This window comes from Hipposideros armiger, unplaced genomic scaffold, assembly GCF_001890085.2.
Source record: "Hipposideros armiger isolate ML-2016 unplaced genomic scaffold, ASM189008v1 scaffold_6, whole genome shotgun sequence".
NCBI classification, from domain to species: domain Eukaryota; kingdom Metazoa; phylum Chordata; class Mammalia; order Chiroptera; family Hipposideridae; genus Hipposideros; species Hipposideros armiger.
Window position 1 is genome coordinate 7,101,301 of NW_017731356.1, and position 24,098 is coordinate 7,125,398.

Genomic DNA, 24,098 nt, shown 5'->3' on the forward strand with positions numbered 1-24,098 from the left:
GCTCTGAGCAACAGCAGTTCGAGTCAGCCTGAGCTGAGCAGCCGTGAGCTGCCAACAGGTGGCGGGATGGCTCAGCTAAAAAAAAAAAAAAAAATACAAACATTTCAGGGAGGAGAAAGGCATGAAGATTAAAATTCTAGAAGGAACTAGAAAGGAACTTTGTCATGTTCTAGAATAGGGCTTTTCAAAATGTGGGTCCTCTTAGTTCCTTTCAGGATGTCCATGTTGACATTTGCACTGAAGGTACAAAAGCAATGGTCAATCTAACTGCTGCCATCTCAGTTTGAATAAAAGCAGTCTCATAAAATAACACTAGTAGCCATGATTTCTTCAGCATTACATACTTGCACCTACACACACACACACACACACACACACACACACACTAGCTTTACATAAGAATGTCCTTGAAAGAGTAAACTTTATTAATTTCATTGAATATTGACCCTTGAGTATATGTTTGTTTGTTTGTTTTTTTAATATTCTGTGTGATAAAGTGGGAAATACAAATAAAGCAGGTCAGAGGATACTAAAAAAATGATAATTGTCTGAGGGAAAAATACATTTGTTATTGAGTTGTGAGCTGAACTAGCCACTTTTTTTCATGTGACTAATTTTTTTCTTGAACAACCAACAGACAAACTATGATTATTCAGACTTTAGTGTTTGGCAGACATTTTATCAAAAGAAAAAAAAATAATGACGTGAACCTGCCTATTCAAGGAAAACAACTGACAATATTGTTACCACTGATAAAAATTTAGGCTTTCAAGCAAAATTAGAATTTGGAAAAAGTCATATTTGTCATCATGAGCTTGAAAGCTTTCTGATATTTAAAGACTTTTTCTGATGAGATTGGTGGTGATATTAATGAATATGATGTTTTGATATTACATAAGGAAAAGTGTCAAAATGTGGAATATCTGAATAATTCAGTGATCCCATATTTTCCAGATGACTAATGCATGATGTTACAAAATCATGAAGGGTAAAAAGATCTATTTAAATTACAATACAAAACAGTGGATTTTAAAGTAACAGTGTATAAAAAGTTCATCGCATATGATTTCAGATGCTAGACTCTAACTAACCTTTAAGAAACTACATTTGTTGAGTTTAGTGTGGTACCAAAGAAGAATATCTACAATTATCACAACAGATTGAATGCAGAAGCACATACGAGAATGCAGCTCTCTTCTGCTAAACCAGATATTAAAGAGATTTGCAAAAATGCAAAGTGATGCCACTCTTCTTGCTAAATTTGTTTTGTTTCAGAACATACAGTTACTGTCATAAAAATATGTTATTTATGTTATATGTAATGGATTTACTGATGTTATCTTTAAACAAAATAATACATTTAAATTTTCTCAGTTTTCGTTTCGAAAATGACAATTGTCAATAAATACAATCCACACAAATATGGAGGATTCAATCATTTTTAAGAGCATGAGGGGTCCTGAGGCCAAAAAGTTTGAGAACTATTCTTCTAGACCAACCTCCTGACTTTACAAGTGGGTAACTGAGGCCATGATAGATGATGTGACTCATCCACTGAGTGGCAACTGTGACTAGATCGTATCTCTGCAAACCAGTGTTCCAATGTTGTCATTGTTTGTTTGTGTCCCCCTACTACGCTAATACCAGGACTGCCTTCACAGGAATGAGCTGAGTAGCTCCTCTCCAGTGAGAAAGTTGGGCGGGAGGGAGTTATGATGAAGGTCAGCATAGGTATGGCTTTCTCACAGCCTGGGAGTGAGGGTTCAGGTGAGAGTCCAGAAGGCCTCTTTCAGGCAGTGGGTGCCTCCATCTGGAAAGACGTGGGCTGCGAGGAGATGAGCAGATACCAGTGGAGGAAGAACATGACCTACTTCAGACTTTATGCCTCTTGTTCCGAAATACAGCGAGCTTTTCCTTATCCCTTGATTTTTCCTCCAGGGAGTTTGCACGTTGGAAAGTGAACAACTTGGCTCTGGAAAGGAAGGACTTCTTCAGTTTGCCATTGCCTCTCGCTCCAGAGTTTATCCGGAACATCCGCCTCCTGGGGAGGAGACCCAACTTGCAACAGGTTACTGAAAACCTGATCAAAAAGTACGGCACTCATTTCTTACTTTCTGCCACCCTCGGAGGTAAGCAAACTCGTGATTCTATGAATCCATTGCCAGATCACTGCAAATAGCTTTATGGCCCACTGAGTATAGCTTCCGTAGCCTTCCTGGGTCTTTTGTTTTTCCTGGCCTATTATTGCCTGAGGTATGTTTTCTTGCTGGTGCCTTTGAGAACAGTATAGGGTCTCAACATCCAAATTCACTCCAGCACATTGCTGTGTGCTTCTAAGCATCCTTTCGAGGGAGAGTATGGTAAGGAGCCTGGGGGACAGACAGACAGACACCCTACTAAGCACGTGTCAGCAGGGGTGCTCCCACTTTTCTTTTGAGTGAGCCACTTAACCCCAAGGCTTCTCCACATCCCAGTATTTGCTGTGGCTACAGTTGTCAAATCCAGGGGCGAAGAAGTAAATATCTGTTGAGTCCCTGCCTCCTGCTTCCTCTTTATAAAGACCAGTAACCAGACAAACCAAGTCCAATGATACTGGGCTGGACGGCGGAGAGGGTGGGGGTGGGGATAGTGCGACCTGTGGCTAAGACCCAGGGCAGAATGAGAAGCTCTGAAGAGGCAGAGTTCTCTTTGCTCTGGGAAGGAGACAGCAGGATTTATTATAACATTTAGCTCACTGTCTGATGGGCCAACAGGAGCTCGCCAAGGTACAGGCCAGCTGCTGGCGTGTGGTAGGTGCTGAGTGTTTGATGGGGTGGAGCTGCAAAGCTTTTGCCCTTTTGGAGGAAGCTGACATATCCATGGCAACGTCTCATAAACAACTTGAGAGGAAGAATTTTATCTCCCCCATGGAGGAAGACTGCCTGAGATACAGATCAATAGAGGATGTTAAATGGGCAAGCTAGATGGGAAAGGGATGAGCTTTGGGGAGACTTACAGAACTAAGGAAAGGGCGGAGGGCCTCTCAGGCAGTGATGCCTGTTATCCTGTGGCTCCATCTGATGAGATTGTTCTAAAGATGGTCAGGGATGGGGAAGAGGCCATTAGCAGGAGTCATGGGCTCCTTAGTTCCACCTATCCTGGCCAAGAGTTTCATATACTTACTGGTAGGGGATTAGGGAACAGAAAGCCTCACCAATGAACCCACATTGTTTACTATAGGAGAAGAGTCCCTGACCATTTTTGTGGACAAGAGGAAACTGAGCCGAAAGACAGAGACAGCAGGAAGCGCCCCTATAGTCGGGGTCAGTGGGAACAGCTCCGCCGTGTCGCTGGAGACCCTGCATCAGTTGGCAGCGTCCTACTTCATCGATAGAGAGAGTACACTGCGACGGCTGCACCATATCCAGATAGCCACAGGGGCCATCAAGGTAATGGCCTGAGAGGTTCTGGGAGAGGGGGTGGGGGGCAGGCGGAGAGGAACCAAGGAGGGGAGGGGCAGAGTCTTAAGGAGCTCCAGGTCGGCCAGGCCCAACTGACTGCAGCGGGAAGGAAGCTTTCTGATGGAGGCACAACCAGCCCTGAAACATGGTCCGGGGCTTCATTCTATAGCAAATACTCATATCGCATCTGTTCTAGGGCTGGCTCCAGCTGAGGGACTAAGTGAAAGGTGGACAAGGTCCCTACTCTCCAGAGGTTATGTTTTAGTGGAGGATGAACATCATAAACAAGTAAATATCAACAAAACAACTTCATATAATGATATACAGAAAAAAACAGAGTCACAAGGTACAGATCACAAGGTCCTGGGGTGAGAGAAGGGAGCTGCTAATATTTGCCATATTGGTCAGGGGCAGGGCACTTTGGGTTTTGATTTTTGAGGCTGACTTCTGAATGAAAAGGAGCTGACTGTGTGTAAAGTGGTCAGGCATAGGGACCAGAAAGTGCTAAGGCCCTGAGGCAGGAACCAGCTTGGTGCCTTGGGGGAACGCAGAGAAGTCTGCTGTGACTGCAGTGAGGTGAACTAGAAAGGCGCTGGTACACGATGAGGTTCAGAAATAGGTCAGAGCCAGATTACGTGGCCATGATAAAGAATTCTAAAGCAAGTCCAAGTGCAGTGGAAAACAACCAGAGAGTTTTAAGTGGAGGAGTGATATGATCTCTTATGTTTGAAAAAGATCAATATTGCTGTAACTTCAATAACCATAACCTCCATCCCATCTTCTCGACTTACATCTAGGAGATTTCTAGGAAAGTTTATATTGTTTTAGGAAAGAGAAGACAAATAAAAATACTTAAGAATGCTGGATTTTAAAAATTCTCAATATAAAGTTTTGGTGGTAGGTAGAGGTCAATGTCGTCTTATATCCTGCTTTTATCCCACCCAAAATTCACAAGGAAGCTCTGTTCATTTATAAATATTCAAAAATAGTCAATAAATATTTATTGAACACCTGTTATGTGTCAGGCATTGTTCTGGGTACTGAGAACCCAAGAATGAACAAAACATATGAAGTCCCTGACCTCAAGAAGCTTAAATTCCAGTCATGGAGACATAATTAAATAAAATATGTGATGTCAGGTGGGATTAACGGTATGAAGAAATGAAGCCAGGGAAAAGGACAGAGAGTGCTGGAGACTTGGTGCATTAGCAAAGACCTGTCTGATGGAATGTCCTTTAAGCAGAGATCTGAATGAAGTGAGGGAGTGAGCCTCATGGGTATTTGAAGGAGAACATTCTAGATGAAGGGAAGAGCAAAGGGAATGGCCCTAAAGTAGGAATGTGTGCTCGGTAGATCCAGGAATACCTTGGAGTGTAGCTGGAGTAGAGTCAAAAGAGGGACAAAGCGTGAGATGAGGCTACACAGGTCACAGGGGCCAGATCATGAGGGTTTCAGTGACTATCATAGCGATCAAGGTGGAAAATAATGGTGGCTTACTTCGACCAAGCTGGGTGTAAAGAGGTAGTGAGAAGTTGGCAGATTCAGAATATATTTTGATGATAGAGCCTACAGGATTAGCTAATGAATTGGAAGAAAGGAGTCAAGAGTAACAGCAAGATTTTTGGCCTGAGCAACTCCATTTATGACTAAGAAGGATAACACTGGGGAGAGGTGCAGATCTGAAAGGAGTAAATCAAGAGTTTGGTTTTTGACATATTGAACTTGACATTTCTATTAGACATCCAAGTAGAGATATCTAACAGGCGTTGGATATAAACACCAGGATTTCAAGAGAAAGGTCATGATTGGAGATATAAATTTGGCATACAAATATAAACACATGCATAGTCGGTATTTAAAACTATGGGAAAGGATGAGATGAGGCCACTCGAGGAGTGACCGTGGCTGGTAAAGTGTCTCTAAGGCTGAGCTGTGAAACACATCGATATTCAGGCACAGAGAAGAGGAGGAGGAGGATCTGACAAAGGAGACTGAGGCAGAGCATCAAGGTCTGAAGAGGACCAAATTCAGATCGCAAAGCCATGTGAAGAAAGTGTCACAAAGGAGCAGGCAACTGTGCTAAATGCTGTTGAGCAGTTAGAGAATTGACCTTCAATTTGGCAACATGAGGTAACGAGTAACGTAAATGAGAATAGTTTCAGGGCTATGAAGGGTACAAAAGGCTGAGTGGAGAAGGTTCAAGAGAGAAAGCAAAGGGTGGCATCAGAGGGGTGGAGATAATGCTATAGGATTTTGCTGTGAAGGCAAGCAGGAAATGGGTAATAGAGAGTGATGTGGGGTCCAGGGAGGTTGTGTTTTTGTTTCTCAGATGAGTGGTAGTCCAAAATATTGGCATGTTGATTGAAATGATTCAGAAGAGTGGAGAAACTGATGATGCAGGAGAGACACACGGGAGATAATGGCAGGAGCAATTGAGTGGATGAGAGAAGCTGACATGCCATGCACAGTGCAAGAGTAGGTCTCACATAGGAGCGTAAACACTGCATCCTGGGTATAAGAGGCAACACAGAGTACAGTAGGACAAATGCAATGGGATGACAGGTAGACGTGGTGGTGGGGTCGGGGGTAGGGGGGATGTAGGCATTATCTTCTGATTGATTCCATTTCCTCCATGAAACAAGAAGCAAAGTTCTTAGCTAAAAGGATGAGGGCTTGCTGAGGAAAACAAAACAAAACATGAAATGGTCCTTTCAGCGAGTAGGAGTTAGGTGCATCAGGTGACTAGATAAACATGGTGGGTTGTTGGGCAGCACCGAGGGCCCCTGTGACACTTGTGGTCATAACTGTAACATGAGATCAGTCAGCAGAGCCATGAGTTTCATCAGCTACATTCAGCACGTCATGTTCAGCCGGGCATGGAAGCGATGAAGAGTTGGATTTAACCAAGGGTGTGCGTGTGTGTGTGTGTGTGTGTGTGTGTGTGTGTGTGTGTGTGTGTACACACGATGAAAGAGAAAAGAGGCCTGGGAACTGAGAGGATACAGAAAGGAGTGATTACTGTGATGGGCCAAGCAAGGGATTTGAGAGCATTAAAAAATGATAGAAAGTGAAATATTGAAAAGTGAAAGAGGCTTGATCACTGCACTGTACACCTGAAGCTGATGTTGTATAATATTGTATGTCAACTATAAGTGAATATATATATATATAGTCATGGGACGTGGAGTATAATGTGGGAGTGGAGTCAAGGGATTTGTAATAGATATGTATGATATTGGGGGGAAGTGGGGTGGCGGATTGGGGGAGGGGGGTTGTCACTTCAAGGGGTAAAAAGTGTAACTATTGCACTGTGTTATACAGCTGAAACTAATTCTAAAAACTGTGTATTTCATAATAGAAAATAATTTTTAAAAAACTGACCTTAAAAAAAAAGAAAAAGAAATATTGGTCAAGTCAAAAGACTGGGAGTCTAAGTAGGCTTTTTTTAATTCACTTTTAAATTATTGTTGACATTAAGTAGGTTTGCTGACTTGTGAGTGGGAAGAGACTAGCGGAGGTGCAAGTGTGTGATGCTTAATATTGAGATTATAGAAAGAGTGCCGTGACCGAACAAATCAGGTTCCAGGGCATGGCCAAGGGTGTGGGTGGTGAAGACAGGCTTCGAAGACAAGCTGAGGAGGGGAGGGGAGGAGGCCAGGGACCTGAGAGGCCAGGGGCTTAAAGGATCATCTACATGGATGCTGAAGTCAACAGGAATGGCACAGATCCAGGGGTACCAAGAAAGGTGGGGGTAGGCAAGCCTAATATTGAAAATCCTCGATGAGTGAGGGGGAGTAAAAGAAAAAATAGACTGCAACAAGGAGGAATGGGTGATAGAGTCCTGATGGTTCTGGCTTCGAAGGAGCCAGAGAGGATTTAGAGATGGAGAAGAAACCCTGTTCAGGGTGTCACATGGCAGGTCCATCTCACTTCCACGCCCAGGAGTGTGAGGTGTGGGGAAGGAGACGGCCATTGCTACAGAAGACTGCCTGGAAGCCATGCCCTCAGGATCTGCTAGGCTGTGGCGGGCATGAGAAGGTGAAGAGGATGCTTGAGAAGAGGCTGAGGATATAGGAGATCTTGCTGAGGACCAACTAGGAGATTCAGAGAGCATGATGGGAGTTACCTGAAGGAGAGGTGTCAGATGAAGGATGGACAGTGTCTGGAGAGTCTGAGAGAGGAGGGTGACTGAAGTTGACGGAGATGGTAGGGTACATTTGGGAGGCTAGTACCTTAGGCAACTTAAAATAATGAAACAGAGCTGTTAGTAGCATGGAGTGGGTTTTACCAAGGAGACAGAGCTCTGTGAAGCCCCTCTGCCCCTTCAGTCCTGTAGTGGGCTGTGTCAAAGTTGGAGAAGAAACAGTCTTATCTAGAAATGCGAGGTAGGCTTGGGTCAACAACTCAAAGGTCCCACTAATGCTCCTTCTCATCCTTTGGCCTGACCAACTTTTCATTTTCTATCACCCCTTCATGGCCTCAATTCCCTCTTTACTGTCAATTCCTTCATCCATCACTAGAATCACGACCCTTACATAGCTTCACCTAGCCCCTGCCTCCTCTTCGTGCCCACTGCCATCCTGTAATTCAGGACCTCTTCAACTCTTACCTGACCTTCTTGCATTACCTTTTAACTCATCTCCCCGCCTCTATTCTCTTCTCCCTGATTCTCCCTGATTCACTCTCATGTGCTGCTTGCACGAATGCAAATCATATCATATCATCCCCCTGCTTAAACTCCTTCAATGGCTCCTAACTGTACATGGAGCCCAAGCCACTGTACCCCAGCCAGGGTGGCCATGTGACCAACAGAGGCTCAAACCCAAGAGTCAGCTTTACCACTCATGGCAGGGCTTTGAACAAGTTACGGAACTTCCCTAAACTTCAGTTTGCTCATCCGAAAATTGTTGATTATTAAATAGAATAATTTCTACCTTGAAGGATTTCTGTGAAAATCAAATAAGGAAATACATAGAAAGCATGAGCTACAGCCCAATTGGAGACTAAAAAGGGATAATTCCTATTCTTCTTCTTAATAAAACTATAAGGCCAGTGAAGATCCACCCTTGCTGTCTTTTTAGTTTCAACTCCAAACAATCCTTTTACACTCTTCCCGACCCCTTTCCCCCGTCAACCCTTCACGTACCATTTATATCATGTAACCCAGTCCTATCTAACTACCAGGCTTTATTCAAATACAACCTGCTCTTACATCTCCCTTCCTGCTGTTTGTTTTGCCTGCAATGCAAGTCTTTCACCTGACTTCCTCACCCTTCTTTGCTCAGATCAAAAAGGTCATTTTTATGAAGCCTTTCCTGACTCCCACGTTAGTTAAATGCTCCTCTTTATTGTTTCAAGCCCATATCTCTTTTATAGGGCTTATCAATTGAACTATCATTGCTAGCGAACATGATGACCACTGAGACTATAAGATCCGATGAGCGGGACTGGGTCTTATTCATTGTTGATTCCTAATAAGAGGACAGAGCTTGCTACATTATGGGTAATGAATGAAGGTTTGTTGAATGAATTCATGAGTGAATGAATGAAGTCACTGACCCCATTTTCCACATGGGTTAGGCTCTTCCCAATGTGTGTGCAAGTGCATATAAGCTTGTTTAGTTGGAAGAAACAGATCTACTCAGGGTAGCCTGAGGATAAAGGTGGTTTACTAAGAGGACTTTGGTGAAGAATATTCCACATCTCCAAGGATAAGACACTAAATCCAATCCAGACATGTGGGACTTGTGAAAAAACAGTAACACTCCCAGGTTGCTCTCTGATTCTTGTTGCAACACATCTCTGCTTTTTCATTTCCACCTGCTTCATCTACCTGCACCTCTTGTCGCAGTTCTTGCCTCTGTTTATTCCAGACTTTTCTGTATATAAGACTTCAGCTTACACGTAGCTCTGCCTCATACAAGGCCAACCTCTGGACCTGACTGAACTTTGTCTTTCTGTTTTGTCTCTCGGCCAATGCCATCAAGGCAGGCTCCACTCTCTTGTTCAATGTCATGTCCTCAATTCCTTGAGAATTATTTACTCTGAATTTTCTAAGTGTCCACAGTCACCCTTTGAAATTTAAAATTCAGAGTCTGCCCTAGTCCAATAAAAAAGTGTAGGGGCTGCATGGTCTCAACCATGGCTTACTGGGCTCACCTCTTTTGTAAAGTCTGTGGATCATGGAGGGAGAGGTGGGCAGGCACCCCAAGCCACATCTATGCTAGTGCCTGTGGATGCACTTTTCCAGAACTAGAGCCACTGCCCATCTCCCCAAAGGAGCGACCACCATCCTTGGAAGCCTCCTTTTGAAATTCCTCCAGTCATACCTGGGCTGTGAGATGACTATTCAGCTCCCACTGGGCTGGCTGACCTGGAGTTTCTCTGTGGGGAGTACAATGGGTTCCCCCATGGAATGTCACCAGAGAAGCATGAGAAAAGTAGGATCATTTGGTGTTTTCCCACCTCCACTCCTCCAAGTCTTCATCTGTACACAACTTAGTGAGGTCTAGAGACCAGCCTGGCCTGTCCAAGGACACACCGCTAAGCTAAGGAGCAAAGTCAGAGTTGGCATCGCATCCCGTGGCTCTGCTCGCTTGACGGAGTTGGCCTGCCCATTTCGTCTGGACGGGAAGGGTGCTCCACCAGAGACCCTCTCTTTGCTCTACACACTTAGCATTTGCAGATCCGCACAGCAGGGGCCAGCAGACTGGAGGCCATCCTTCCTAGCTAACACTCTTGTTGGTGCCATAGCACCTGCCACTTACTTCCTTCACTGATATACCTTTGCGGTACTTGAGCTGGCTTCCAGCACTGTGGTTACCTGGATGGAAGTGGGTTGGGGTGAAGGGCTCTGCTCACCTGCTCAGCTTTGCTGCAGGAAAAGCCCTCCACATACCAGCCTGTTTCTTGTTTCCCTAAGCAGGTGCGCTCTTCCTTTTTACTCTTTGTTAACAGCTCCTTTTCACTAACCCAGAGAAAGAGACTCCCTGCCCCTTTTTGTTTATCCAGCACATTCGCTGAGACCCCACTGCAATCACCGTCTATGGCAAGATTTGCCCTGATCAGCGCCCACCTCTCATACTGGATTTGTCACATTATACCACAGCTGTTTGCATGCCCATCTCTGTCTCCTCATGGCCATCGCAGCAGGGGGGCTTAGAGCACTAGGGTCTCTGCAGCATGCATCCAGTTCCGGGTCCCTTCAGCATCTGGCACATGGTGAGATGTTCAATAAAATACTTGATAGGTGAGGACAGGCTACATGGTTTAGTGAGAAACAAACTCAAGTGAGAAAATCTGGGATTGGGTTTCAGTCTTGATGCTTACCATTTCTATGACCTTAACAAGTCATTGAACGCTTTAACATGGAGTTACCAACTAAATGGCTTACCTATACCCAGGGCTTACATTCAGCTGATATGGCTATGGAGTTATTAAAATATGAAAACATTTCTGGGCCAGCTGGTAAACAGTCTTCACCCCAACCACCTGGAACCCCCAAACCCCTTGACAGTAACCAAAGGGATAATGCACCTTGGGAAGCTTCCAGAACCCTGCTTTGGCACCTTTTCTGATAAGTGAGCACACTCCTTTTCTGCTGATATTGTGAATATCACCCCTGACTTGACCACAGGGTTGGGGTGACATCAAAAGCTATAGTTCACGTGAAAACACCGTGCAGACTGTAAAGGGCTGGTTACACATCCATCCTGTCCATCATCCCGGGAAGGCAGCAGAGCCATAACGGAGGGGAGGGGGCCTGGTACTGAGTTGTAGCTCCCCCTCTCTGTAACCGAAGGCTGAGGGAGAACTTGGAGGGGAGGGCACGAGATGCTCCTGAGCTGACGGAAAAGGGCCCACACAGAAGTGCAGGTGCCTCCCAGGAAGGCAAAGGGCGGCTTCTCACGAGCCTCCTTAAAACCACCTGTGGGAATTCCTCACCGCAGCTGCCTGCGATTCAATCTGCAGCTCTTTTAAGCACACACACACCATCAGCCCCGTTCTCCTGCTGAGGCCCTCTCTCTCACAATTAGAAGTCCGTTGTACTGGCCCTGAGCTTCGCAGGTGTGCCCCTCAGTAGGACAAGAGCAGCGGGGACGTGAAGGGCAGGGCGAGGAGAGCAGGCTTGCTGAATGAGGGTTCACACGATCTGGTATTCATGGAAAATTGGATGTGCTAATGAACCTGAGATCCATCAGGGCCTTCTGATGGCAGGCTGGTCTCTGTCAACAGACCAATTAGCACACAATTATTTCTCTTTCTGAAAGCTTATCGGAGAGGCTCTTTGAACAGGTGCGCCTGAGTGAGCTGCACTTTCCTTTACCTCCTTGGGCCCTTTATAATCTGCCGGAGCTGTCTGCCTCTTCGACAGAGAGCAGCACAGGGCTCTCTGGACCAACCCTGCAGGGACCTTCTTCACAAGGAGGGGCCCTTAGCCATCCTGCTTATCAAGTCTGGGCTCAGGCAGTATCTGCAAGGAGACCCTCTCCACTCCGTCTCTCCTCCCACCTCCGGACTTGTTACTGGTCAAGGGAGGCCCGAGATGGCACAGAGCAGGATAGCAGTGGGGACGGCAATGACTCTGGGACCCAGGGAAACCACAGAGGGCTTTCCTCACTCGTGGAGGCCCACCCTGGAGCCCTCTCTCGAACAGGAAATGAGTGTGGGCACCATGGTCTGTGCTTCTTCCTCATGTGCCATAATTAATAAAGAGAAGCTACTCACTCTTTCAATGGCTCACCTAACTGTCCTCTTGTGGAACTGACCTCTGGAAATAGCAAAGTGAAGGTCAGGAGAGAGTATCAGAGGCAGCCCCCTGAATGCTAACAAGGTGGCCATGGGAAAGTAGATGAATTGGCAGGAGGGTCAGAGAGAGGGATGGAGGGAGGGACAAAGGAGAGGAAGTGGGTGTGGTTTTCCTCCTGGTGGAGTCATCCTGTTCTTACATAAGGTGTGCAGCGCCCTCCCTGCCTGGACCTGATGCTGCTGAGGGACTGACTCAGGCCTGAGCGGATGGAAAATCCAGTAGAGAACGCTGACAGCGCGCTGGCCAGCTTACCTGGGGCCGGGGACAGGCAAGCCTCCCAAATACCCCACCTACCACCCCCACCTGTGCTTCGGCCCACGCCATCCCAAGAGGGGCAGGGATTTTCTGAACGAGTGGGCTAGTCCTTAGTCACGGCTCTTCGTATAGGGAGTTTTAGACCTTGCAGGTAAAGAGCACTGGCCCTGTCACAGTCTTGGTCCCATTCTTCATTCAGGCTAAGTCTTGCTGCTTCTCATGGACTATGTCTATTGTTGCCGCTTGGTCTTTGTCTGCAGTTACCTTTTTCCCTCTGAATTCCCTCCCCCATCCCTCCCACTCCTACTTATCCTTCAAGACCAATTGATGGCGTCCCTCCTCCATGAAGCCTTCTTTGAGTCCTTTAAGCTACAAGGACCTCTCCCACCTCTATCCCCACTATATATGAAGTCAGTAGCCACCATCTCTCACGTGATTACTCTGTTCCACATGTATTTTTTAAGCCTGAATATCTAAAGTCCCTGTAAGGATGTCACTCATATTTGGTGTTCACCATGGTGGCCAGCAGGGTGCTAGACACACGCATACACTACACACTTTCACGCACACGTGTTTTAGGTCATGCTGCCCCTTCTTCCTTTTCGGAGTGCCTGTCCCTTCTTGTCTTCCTGTTCACTTCTGACTTATATTTAAGGGTTAACTCAGCTGGTATCTTCTCTGCTACTCTATCCCTGTTTCCCCTTGGTTAGAGCTAGCTCAGCCTTCCTCGGTGTTCATGACACGTGGCTTCTGCTCGACTTGGGTGTATGTACCTGCCTCCCCTATAGGTTGTAGTCTCCTGGAGGATATAGTATATAATGTGTATATCTTTGTGCCCACCCCTCCACCCCCAAAGCTATTACTCATATATTATCCAATTTATTGAGTACCTACTATGTGCCAGACACTGTTAATTGCTGTTGACAACATGGTGAGCCAAATTAACATGAGCTTACATCTCTGGAGCCTCTAGTGTGCAGAGGACCAGACATGAATGAAATACTCGCAGAAAAGGATGGAAAATTGCAGCCCTTAAGCCTGCTGCCAGGCAGAGGTGTCTGGAGCTGGGAGAGGTGGGTCAGAGGGCTCAGGTGGATTTCCTTGAAGAATTTGGGGAACAGCACTCTATGAATGTTTGATGAATTGCATGGAATTGAAACAGTGACTGCTGGATAAATACTCGTTGATTGGTTGATTGATTGTTGGTAAAGCCCTCGGAGATGTCGAGAAGAAAGGCCTCTGGTCTCAATCATTCTTATTACATAATTATTTCACTGCATGTAAAGCGCCCCATTTTTCATCCTCTACTTTAAACATCAGGGAAAAAAGCTGATAGGCCAACTTTATAATATTTTTTAATGACTCTATGGTGTTTTGGAATATTACATGTCTATAAGAGTTTATGTATATTTAATACACTTATTAAAATATGCAGTAAGCCCATGGCTGATGTTCTCTAAGGACGTCTCAGTGCCGAGGTGGGACTTAAATGTTTAATACTAATAATAATACCCATAACTCATATTTCTCTAGTGCTTTTCATCTTTGGCATCCCCAAAGCCTGTACGCAACATGTCAAGTGGCAGCAGCTGGGCTCCCCAGCAGGCTGACAGCGTCCATATCTGGCCTCCTGTCTTCCTCTGGAGGCGGAGAAGGGGGGACTCGAGCTGAAAGGTCCAGCTTCCTCTGCCTATGTTCAATTTTCTCCTCCCAGACACAAAGTCTTTTTGGCTCCCTCTGAAAGGCTCCCACTATGTACAAATGCTGCTGCCAGCCATCCACCACTGATAGTCACTGTCTTAGAACAAGAAAGCAAAGTGGCTTTGTACTCCTGGGGCGGAGGAACATATGCCATCCTTCTGTCCAGTCAAGGACAGGTCATGGGGCCTGAGAGTGGATGTCTGGAGAAGAGACTTGCAAAGGGACAGTCTCACCTTGTTACCTAAACCCACACTCTGCCCGTCCTTCTCTAGGTCACGGAGACCAGGACTGGTCCTCTGGGCTGCAGCAACTACGACAACCTGGACTCGGTCAGCTCTGTCCTGGTGCAGAGTCCGGAGAACAGAGTGCAGTTACTCGGTAAGTCATGCAGTGATGGCTGTCACACTGTTCACACCTGGTGAAAAACTCGGATCACCAAAGAGCAAGAAGTCCTGCCTGCCCCATTTGCTCAACGCAAATGTCTTAAGACAAGAACTACCAACAGTTCTGGGACTTGTATTTAACAACTTTTCATCGTTCTTCTGAGACAACTTCTTCCATGGTTTGCCCTACATTCAAGACCCGTTGCTCGTACAACTCAATATCCAAATCCTGCCCCCCATAAGTCCTTCCAAGAACTCTGTTCCAATCCTTCAGCAACAGCATATCCATCCTTATAAGCCTTGACCTATTGTAGTTCAGTGATCTCCTTTGTTGTCCAAAGAACCCTCTGCTTTATCCTAAGACTACATTGGGAATAGCTGGCCTTTGCAGAATGATTATGGGGCCTCCATCTCTAAGCTGAGCTAAGAACTATACAAACTGTGGAAGCACTGGTTACCCTGAGAACAGTCCCTGCTTTCTGCTATTAGTCTGCAATCTTCCATGGGAGATCAAAGCCAAGACAAGAGTTTGAGAGGAAAGGGATCCTCCACTGGAGGCAGAACAGGAAACACAAAACAGGAAAACAGGAAAGTGAAAGGAAAGGGGACTACACTAGGTCAGGAGGCTGGGAGAGAAGGGGTGGCACTCAGCTCCTGCTCTCTGTCCCCAAGCATCCTGCGGGCAAGGCTGCACAAAGTGATTCCGACAGAGCTGTTTGGCAGTGGGAAAAGTCCATTTTTCTTAAGGCCTAAGTGAACTGGACTCTGCTAAAGATATTATTGTCTCAGTATTATAAAATCAATAGTCCTCACCCAGGATCTATGATTACAAATTCCAGGCAACCTGAGCCAGAGGTAACCCATAAATGCTTTAGGAATCAAGGAATGGTTAATAAAGAGGAGTAAAAGACTCCCTTATTTAGAGGCACCTAATGCAGTTAGCATCCCTCTTCTCCTATGTCCCTGGATGGGCTGGATGTGCGTCTGGAAATTAGTGATGAGTGAAGTTCAGAATCTCTGGCGGTTCATTTGGAATAGTTTATGCCATTTAATTTTATAGCCCATCACTCATGCAGACATTGCTCCAGGCACTTACTTTACAGCAATGGGAAATGTGATGGCGAGGAGGAGGGAGTAACGGGGGAGGTGAAAGGAGCGGACTTGCAGAGGGGTGGGCGTTGAAAGCGAGCCTCTGGGCAGGATGGGTGGGGAGGACCGCCACTGCGGCCACAGCGTGCAGAAAGGAAAATTCAGGAGCAGTGCGGAATAGGAGGTAAACCTCAAACAAGAACACCCAACATCTGCGACTGCTGCAATTCTCAGTTGTATGTTGAGGTCTGCTGAGTCGGGGGTACAGACTTTGGACCCTCTGATTTCCTGCCAAGGACAAGGTCAAGGGTGTGAAAATAAAGAGCTGGCAGGCATTTGAGGAAAGGGGAGCTCGCCATATCCAGAAGTCCCCGTGTCCCTCACTCTCCTGGCACGAGCTCTCACAATGTCCCTACTGGGGGCGCCTCCTGCAGGTCTGGCCTCCAACCTGTCAGGCTGTGTCCAAAGACATGCTTGTCCTTCCTTCATCCCTTGATTCCCTTCCAGCAGCCACCCCGGTGGCTTGACACCAGGTGGGAGTATATTCTTGCTATTGGTAAACTAAGATCCACTACAGATGGGTGGGAAACCGGAAGCAGAAGTGTTAGTGGATTATATCCAAGATCAGAGGGCACTAATGCATCCCTCTCCAGGCCTGACTGATCTTGGGGTATCTATCACTATCCTACTTTCAAATCTCCTCCAGAGTTAAATCATATGGAAATGAGGAAGCTAGTTCCAGTTATGCGGTGTGACTGGACGGGACAAGGGCAGGGTGTGACATCAAGCCGACCTTACTAGTACTGTGGCTTGGGCAGGTCGCTGACGTCACTGGACTTGGGTTTCCTCTCCTACTAGAGCCTCAGCATAACCAAAAGCGCTATGCCACTACATACCCACATACCTGCCTCTACTTCCTCACCAGGGTTAGGATGGGAGGCCCAGGAGGATCAGCATTCGCTAACATCCTAGGATGCCTGCTGCTAATCTCAGTGAAGCTAGAAACAGGATGGCTATCAGAGGCAAAGCAAAAAGCCCATCAAGGCTTGATTCCTCCCCCATGAGAGCTGTAAGCTCTTCTTTTATCTGAAACATCTTCCTGTTTCCATCCTAGAAATGCTGATGTGTAGCCAATAAGCCCGTTCATATGATATGCACGCTCTCAATTTGGCTGATGTAAGGGGTTCAACTAAGCCTTGGGCTTCGATGTTCCCATTTGCATTTTCAGATCCTCCCCCATCTGTCACTGGGGTAGCCGCAACTCTCTCTCCCAACCAGCTCAGCAGGATCAGGCCCTGGGGTGACCATTCTTGGGCCCAGGATGCACAAGGCAGCAGAACCCCAGATGGGGCTCCTGCAGCCTTGCAGGAGGAGAAAGGGCTCTGCCTGGTGATTCCCTGACAAGTCCTTTCCCTAGGCCTGCAGGTGCTGCTACCCGAGTACCTGCGGGAGCGCTTTGTGGCTGCGGCGCTCAGCTACATCACGTGCAGCTCTGAGGGCGAGCTCATCTGCAAGGAGAATGACTGTTGGTGCAAGTGCAGCTCCACCTTCCCAGAATGCAACTGTCCTGACGCTGACATCCAGGCCATGGAGGACAGCCTGCTGCAGGTCCAGGACTCCTGGGCGACTCACAACAGGCAGTTTGAGGAGTCAGGTGAGCAGTCAGTTGGCCCAGAGTTCCTCCTTGTCGGTGGGAGGTGGCTGTGAGGTGCAGAGAAGGTCAGGGGGAACTCAGCCTGGATCCTGGCTCAGCCACTTACGGTGTCTATGACCTCATGCAGGTCCTCTCACCACTCCGAGTTTCGAGTTGTTTCTCTTTGTTCTATATGCACATGGACATAATGCCTACCAAACAGCTGTGTTTTAAGGACCTAATAAGCTAAGCTAAATATAATTGAGGGCATAGGCCTTGTCTGTCCTGTTTGCTATGGATTCCACTGTGCCTGGAACCATGCCTGCACAGAAGATGCATGGTAAATACTTTCTGAATTAATAAAGTACATAAATAGTTCTAGGAGATCCAGTACATGCTAGGTGTTGCTTGTTGGTGGCATAACTGATATTAATGTTACCTTGAGACCTAGATTTTGAGGACTTGGTTTTGCATTCTTGCTTCATGTTAAGGTCTAAATGTTGATGTCCCCCCAGAATTCATACGTTGAAAATCAAGTGCCCACTGTGATGGTATTAGGAGGTGGAACTTTTGTGAGTGATTAGCTCATGAGGGCAGAGCCCTCGTGAATGGGACTAGTGCCCTTATAAAAGAGACCCCAGAGAGATTTCTCACCCCTTCCTTCCACCATGTGGGGACACAGTGAGGAGTCAGCCATCGGCAGCCCCAAGGAGGGCTCTCACTAGAACCTGACCGTGCTGGGATGGTAATGCTGGACGTACAGCATCCAGAACTGTGAGAAATGCACCTGTTATTTATAAGCCATCTCGCCGATGGTATTTTGTTACAGCAGCCAAACAGATTAAGACACCCCAATACTGACTGACCAGCTCTATGACCTTGCGTTGGCCATGCAGCTTCTCAATGCCTCAGTTTCCTCATCTGTTAAAGAAGAAAAGTGATAATAATAGCTGGAGAGAAAGGCTGTATGGGGTAATTTAGATAAAAATTCATGTTAAAAAGAACTCTGCATGGTATATTCATACATTTCCATACTAAATGAATGTCAGTTATGTGGAGATATCTCAAAAACATAACATTGGATAAAGCAAAACAAGAAGAAAAAGGTTGTATATTGTATACATAGTTATATACTATTTATACATAATGCTATAATTTACTTAAACATAATGCATATTTAATACTATTTATATGATGTTTAAAAACATGCTAGCTAATACTTAATTTTTTTATGGATAAATACATTGGTAGAAAACATTAAAAAAAATGTGATAATGATAAAGAAAACAGCCAAGAGAGTGCTTACAACTAGATGGAGATGAAGGAAAAGCTTGGGATTTTCAAGTATATTTGCTTTGCCTTATTTCCTAAAACAAAACAAACTCTGAAGCCAATATGGCAAAATGCCAAATTGTAAGTGCTGGGCTCATGGGCACTTACCCTATTACTTTCTATATTCTTTTATGTGCTTACGTGTTTTATAAAGAGAACTATGCACGTGCGAGTTGTAAGTTTCCTTACTGGGGGTGATGCCCAGTCTTATGGGCGGCTGTAGAGCCAGGTGCTCAGGAAATCAGAATGAGCTGAGGCTCCAGGCCTTGTTATTTCAAGTCCTAGACAAGACATTCAGTAGCCAAGGAGAATATCAGAATCCAATCCTCCAGCCCCAGTTGCCTTGGGCTTCTGTGGAGATGTGCTTGCTAACTCCTAAGTGTGTGGGAATGACTCGGGGCGTTCACCACTGCAAGTTACTGCTAATGAGTGAGGACTCTCTGGACTGCCACCAGGCGACTGGGTGGCTGCAGGTCCCAAGTCAGATCAGAGCCACGGACAGAGGTCTGAGCCTGCATTCTGAAAACGTGCTATGCCAGGGGGCTCTGAGAAGAGCTCAGACTTGCAGTAGGAGCCGAGAACCGGAAAGCATGTTGTTTCTGGATGAGCTACAGGAAAGAACAGGTGTCTGGCCAAGAGTCGAGGCTTGAAAGGAACGAAGTGTATCCTAGAGTCAGAAAAAAGTTTGGGGAGAGGGGAGGCTGGTTTCAGAGGCCGAAAGGCTTACAGGAAGAGGTCCGAGCTGAGTGCCCCAGCTCCACTGTGTCCACATTGGCTGGCCTAGTGAACTCTCATCTTCACAAGTGCCTCGCATTTTCCATAAGGGTGTGGTGGTGTTAAGGGAGAAGACAGGCCTGGGGCAGTGAATGACTGACAAGGAGGTATAACGGGGAACAGAGATGCATCCCAAGGTCACTGGCAAAAGAAGGACCTCTGATCCCCGGGGTGGTGACAGAGATCTGTATTGAAATTCAGAAGCATATTAAAGACAGGAAGGGTGGGAAAGAATCCTGAGTCAGAGTTTATGGTATGTTAATTATTTCTCAATAAAGCTGTTGAAAAATAAATAACTAACTAAAGGGCCCAGGAGAGTGGCTGTGAAGCCGCCTTCTGCACACAGCGACTCTGAAGGGGCGCTGGGGCTGGGGGGGGGGCACCGGCCTGCCCCTCCCAGGGTCTGCATGGCTCCCCCTCAGCTCAGCCCTGTGTCCTTGCCCTCAGAGGAATTCCAGGCCCTGCTGAAAAGGCTGCCTGAGGACAGGTTCCTGAACTCCACAGCCATCTCCCAGTTCTGGGCCTTGGACAGCGGCCTGCGGCACCGCTACCAGCAGCTGGGAGACAGCTTGAAAGTGCTGTTCAAGAAGACGCATCGGATGGTCCGCCGGCTCTTCAACCTCTGCAAGCGCTGCCATCGGCAGCCTCGCTTCCGCCTACCCAAGGAAAGGTGAGCACCCCGGGATGCCAGAGCTCAGCACCTCCCCTCAACAGCTGTGACCAGGAAGGACCCTGCGTCCGACACGGGAGACCTGGGGGTGGTGACCCACACACAGCCTTTTAGATTCTCCTGTTACCTTGACCTACTCGCATATCATTCTCAATGATGGGTTGTATCTAAAGTGAGAGAGTGAAAAAAGAGAGGCTAATTTTACGTTTATATAAATGATAGCAGATTCAAACGTTAATTAAATAATACTCTAATGCTCACCTATTTCCATTTCAGTAAGTATTTTAGGAAAGAAAAGGGTCGAGTTAACACTCATACACCAATTGCATGGGATGAGAAATACACACACTGGATTGTTTCAAACAAGCGACCACTCTGAGTCTCAGCTGGAAAGAGAGCGAAGGGCCAGTGCCCTCGGGAACGGGCGCTCACTCATTCATCTGCTCATGCACTGATTTACTCAACACGGTTTTATTAAGTCCATATTGCATGTGCTATTATTAAGCTGTGAGGGATATTTATTAATTGCACAGATTTACAAATGGACAGAAACATAAAAGCTAGAGAATTATAACTATGTGACTGCCACTCAAAAAAAAAAAAGCAGGATATAAGACAACATTGACCTCTACCTATCACCAAAACTTTATACTGAGAATTTTTAAAATCCAGCATTCTTAAGTATTTTTATTTGTCAGAAACATGGTCATGTAGAAGCGAAGGCCAGAGAGAAGAGCCACCTTGGACAAGGTGGTCTTGGCCAGATCATGCGGGAGGAGATGGAGACACGTTGATGCACATGAGACGGAACATTCTAGAAGAGCAGAGCTGCCCTCACAGCAACCCAGATGGGCCACTCCAACTGAGGCATGGGTGATGAGGGAAACACGAGTGGAGAAGACAGACCAGCAAGGGTTTCTAGGACGGGTTCATTTCTTTTTCAACGAATAATTAATGTTTACCAAGCACCAGAATATGTCTAGTTTCTGAGAATGTGTTAGTGAATAATGCAGTGTCCCCCTGCTCTTGTGGCATTTACAGGAAAGGCATCTGTGAGCAAGTCAGCAATAAATAAACAACAATTCCCAATACTGATCACTGCTGTGGATTACAGAGAGACACAGGGTGATGTGACAGCGATGACAGGGTGGCTCTTCTGAAAGGGGAGTCATGGAGGACCTCTCTGAGGAGGTACCATAAGAGCTGAAATCTAAATCTTAAGAGGGAGCCAGTCATAGAAAATCCCTATTCCTGCTGGAAGAGTGACCAAAGCAGAGAGAACAGAAAGGGCAGAGACCGGCAAGTGGGAAAGAAGCCGGCAAGACGTTGGAAAGTTTGGAGAGCCAGGTGTTGGAAGAGCTTACTTAGAAGGCTGCTTTGATAGCAAAGATGCTGGAGAGCTTCTGTGGGCTTTTGAATAAGGGAGTGAGGTGGTCCTTGGGAGGCGTGAGCCTGGTTGCTACCAGAACAAGGTTAATTGAAGCATCTTTTGGTGCAGGCCCATCAGACACCGGGCCCCAGACCCTACGCGGTCTTTCCAAAGAGCTCCTGTGGGGTTTCGATCACTCAGAGAACTTGGGCTTCTACCCTCCTCATCGCCTTCCCTGCCTATTAGCCAACGTCCTGCTACCCTCGGGGAAGATGGCAGTGCGTGGCTTCCTATGACTCTTGCTTCATTTTTATCTCCTCTCCCAAAGGTCCTTGTCCTACTGGTGGAACCGAGTCCAGTCCTTGCTCTACTGTGGAGAAAGCACCTTCCCTGGCACCTTCCTGGAACAGAGCCACAGCTGCACCTGCCCCTACGACCAGTCTTCCTGCCAGGGCCCCATCCCATGTGCCTTGGGGGAAGGGCCTGCCTGTGCCCACTGCGCTCCGGACAACAGCACGCGCTGCGGGAGCTGCAACCCGGGCTACGTGCTGGCTCAAGGGTTGTGCCGGCCGGAGGTGGCCGAGTCCCTGGAGAACTTTCTGGGGCTGGAGACAGACCTGCAGGACCTGGAGCTGAGGTACCTGCTGCAGAAGCGGGACAGCCGCATCGAGGTCCACTCCATCTTTATCAGCAATGACATGCGTCTAGGCAGCTGGTTCGACCCCTCCTGGAGGAAGCGCATGCTGCTCACCCTCAAGAGCAACAAGTACAAGCCTGGGCTGGTGCACGTGATGCTGGCCTTGTCCCTGCAGATCTGCCTCACCAAGAACAGCACCCTGGAGCCTGTCATGGCCATTTATGTCAACCCCTTTGGGGGCAGCCACTCTGAGAGCTGGTTCATGCCCGTGAATGAGGGCCGCTTCCCTGACTGGGAGAGGACTAACGTGGATGCCACTGCCCAGTGCCAAAACTGGACTATCACCTTGGGAAACAGGTGGAAGACCTTCTTTGAGACAGTCCATGTTTACCTACGGAGCCGAATCAAGTCCCTGGATGACAGCTCCAATGAGACAATCTACTATGAGCCCCTGGAGATGACTGATCCCTCCAAGAACCTGGGCTACATGAAAATCAACACCTTGCAGGTCTTCGGCTACAGCCTGCCCTTTGACCCGGATGCTATCCGGGACTTAATTCTCCAGTTGGATTACCCGTACACTCAAGGTTCCCAGGACTCTGCCCTCTTGCAGCTCATAGAGCTTAGGGACCGGGTCAACCAGCTCTCTCCACCTGGCAAAGTCCGGCTGGACCTTTTCTCCTGCCTGCTCCGGCACCGGCTCAAGTTGGCCAACAACGAGGTGGGCAGGATTCAGTCCTCCCTGAGGGCTTTCAACTCCAAGCTGCCAAACCCCGTGGAGTACGAGACAGGCAAACTCTGTAGCTAATGGGGGGCCCACTCCGGCACTGGGCAGGGAGAGGAGCCAGAAATCAGGGTGCAGTGGTCATCCAAGCCCTCACCTTGGTGCCAATAAGGCGCTCCCTTGAGACTTTCCGCACCCAGCAGATGGGACCTCGGGGCTTGGACTGAAGCAGGCAGGAGAGAAAGAAACAGCCACTGCACACATGCACACACTCACCTTGCGTGTGCACACGCGTACACACACATGCACACGCACACGCACACACTCCCTCCCTTCCTTGGGGAGGCTGCAGCTCAGCAGCCTGGCATCTGCAAAGTCGGTGCTTTCTAAAACGAATGCAGTTGAAGGAAAGGAGCCAAGGGAGAGATTAGGCAAAAGAACCAGCCAAACCATGAAACAAACAAATCCTTAAAAGTGATTCTTATCATTCGAGGAAGCAAGAGGGGGCAGAATGGGAGGAATAGGCGTTCTCCCTCTCCTTCTGTGGAGTCACTTTTGTATTCTTTTTAACCAGATTTCTTAAAATGGCGTTGTTTCGTGATTCCCCACAGTGGTTCCTACTTTTTGTACTCTGCCTCCTCTCTGCGCCCCCGGACACTGACTGCTCCTCGAGCCGGCTCCCTTAGGAAGCAGGAGAAGTGGCACCAACAGAGGACCGCTCAGGGCGGGCAGCTGGCCTTGCTCCGTCTCCCCTCCCCCCGCCCCCCTTTGGCCCCCTTCCTTCCATGGCCTCCCCAGTTCCGGGGCCCTGGCTTGGCCCACGTTCCCTTGTGGTCCAGCCAGAGTCCCCCTTCCAACAGCACCCTTACCGTCTAAGAAAGCAGCCCTGTCAAGTTAGAGAGAGACAATGTATAGGGAAATGTTCTTTTTTAAAAACAAAAACAAAAATATTTATTTTGTGATTGTTTTCCTTGTCAATCTGCTCCAGCTACATGAAACATACGAGTAAAAATTTACCTGGTTTAATATATTTTTCAGAAGGCCTTTTTTAGGGGGAAAACATGAAAGAGAAAAGAGAAAAAGAGTCTAGTTCCCTGGGTTGCCTGGGTTTTGTTTTGTTTTAATTGCTCTGTGGGTGACACGTGGGTGTCCATAGATGGTGGATAATGCTTTGTGGGAGGCTGGTTGATTATTGTGTACACAAGCGAACACATGCCTGGCTTGACTGTGTGTGTGCGTGTGTGCGTGTGTGCGTGTGTGTGTGTGTGTGTGTGTGTGTGTG

General features: G+C 47.3%; 1 protein-coding gene across 2 annotated transcripts in view; it reads left to right on the forward strand.

Annotated features, from left to right (window-relative positions):
- BRINP2 (BMP/retinoic acid inducible neural specific 2) overlaps positions 1–23,846 on the forward strand; it is a 101,354-nt gene extending 77,508 nt beyond the window's left edge. For both annotated transcript variants that reach the window (XM_019646387.1, XM_019646379.1), the window contains 6 exons: positions 1,939–2,129; positions 3,220–3,428; positions 14,478–14,583; positions 17,095–17,331; positions 19,864–20,086; positions 21,784–23,846. In XM_019646387.1, coding sequence (XP_019501932.1) covers positions 1,939–2,129; positions 3,220–3,428; positions 14,478–14,583; positions 17,095–17,331; positions 19,864–20,086; positions 21,784–22,900 — 2,083 coding nt within the window. In that variant the 3' untranslated portion in view covers positions 22,901–23,846. The remainder of the gene's footprint in view (positions 1–1,938; positions 2,130–3,219; positions 3,429–14,477; positions 14,584–17,094; positions 17,332–19,863; positions 20,087–21,783) is intronic.
- The last annotated feature ends 252 nt before the right edge of the window (positions 23,847–24,098 follow it).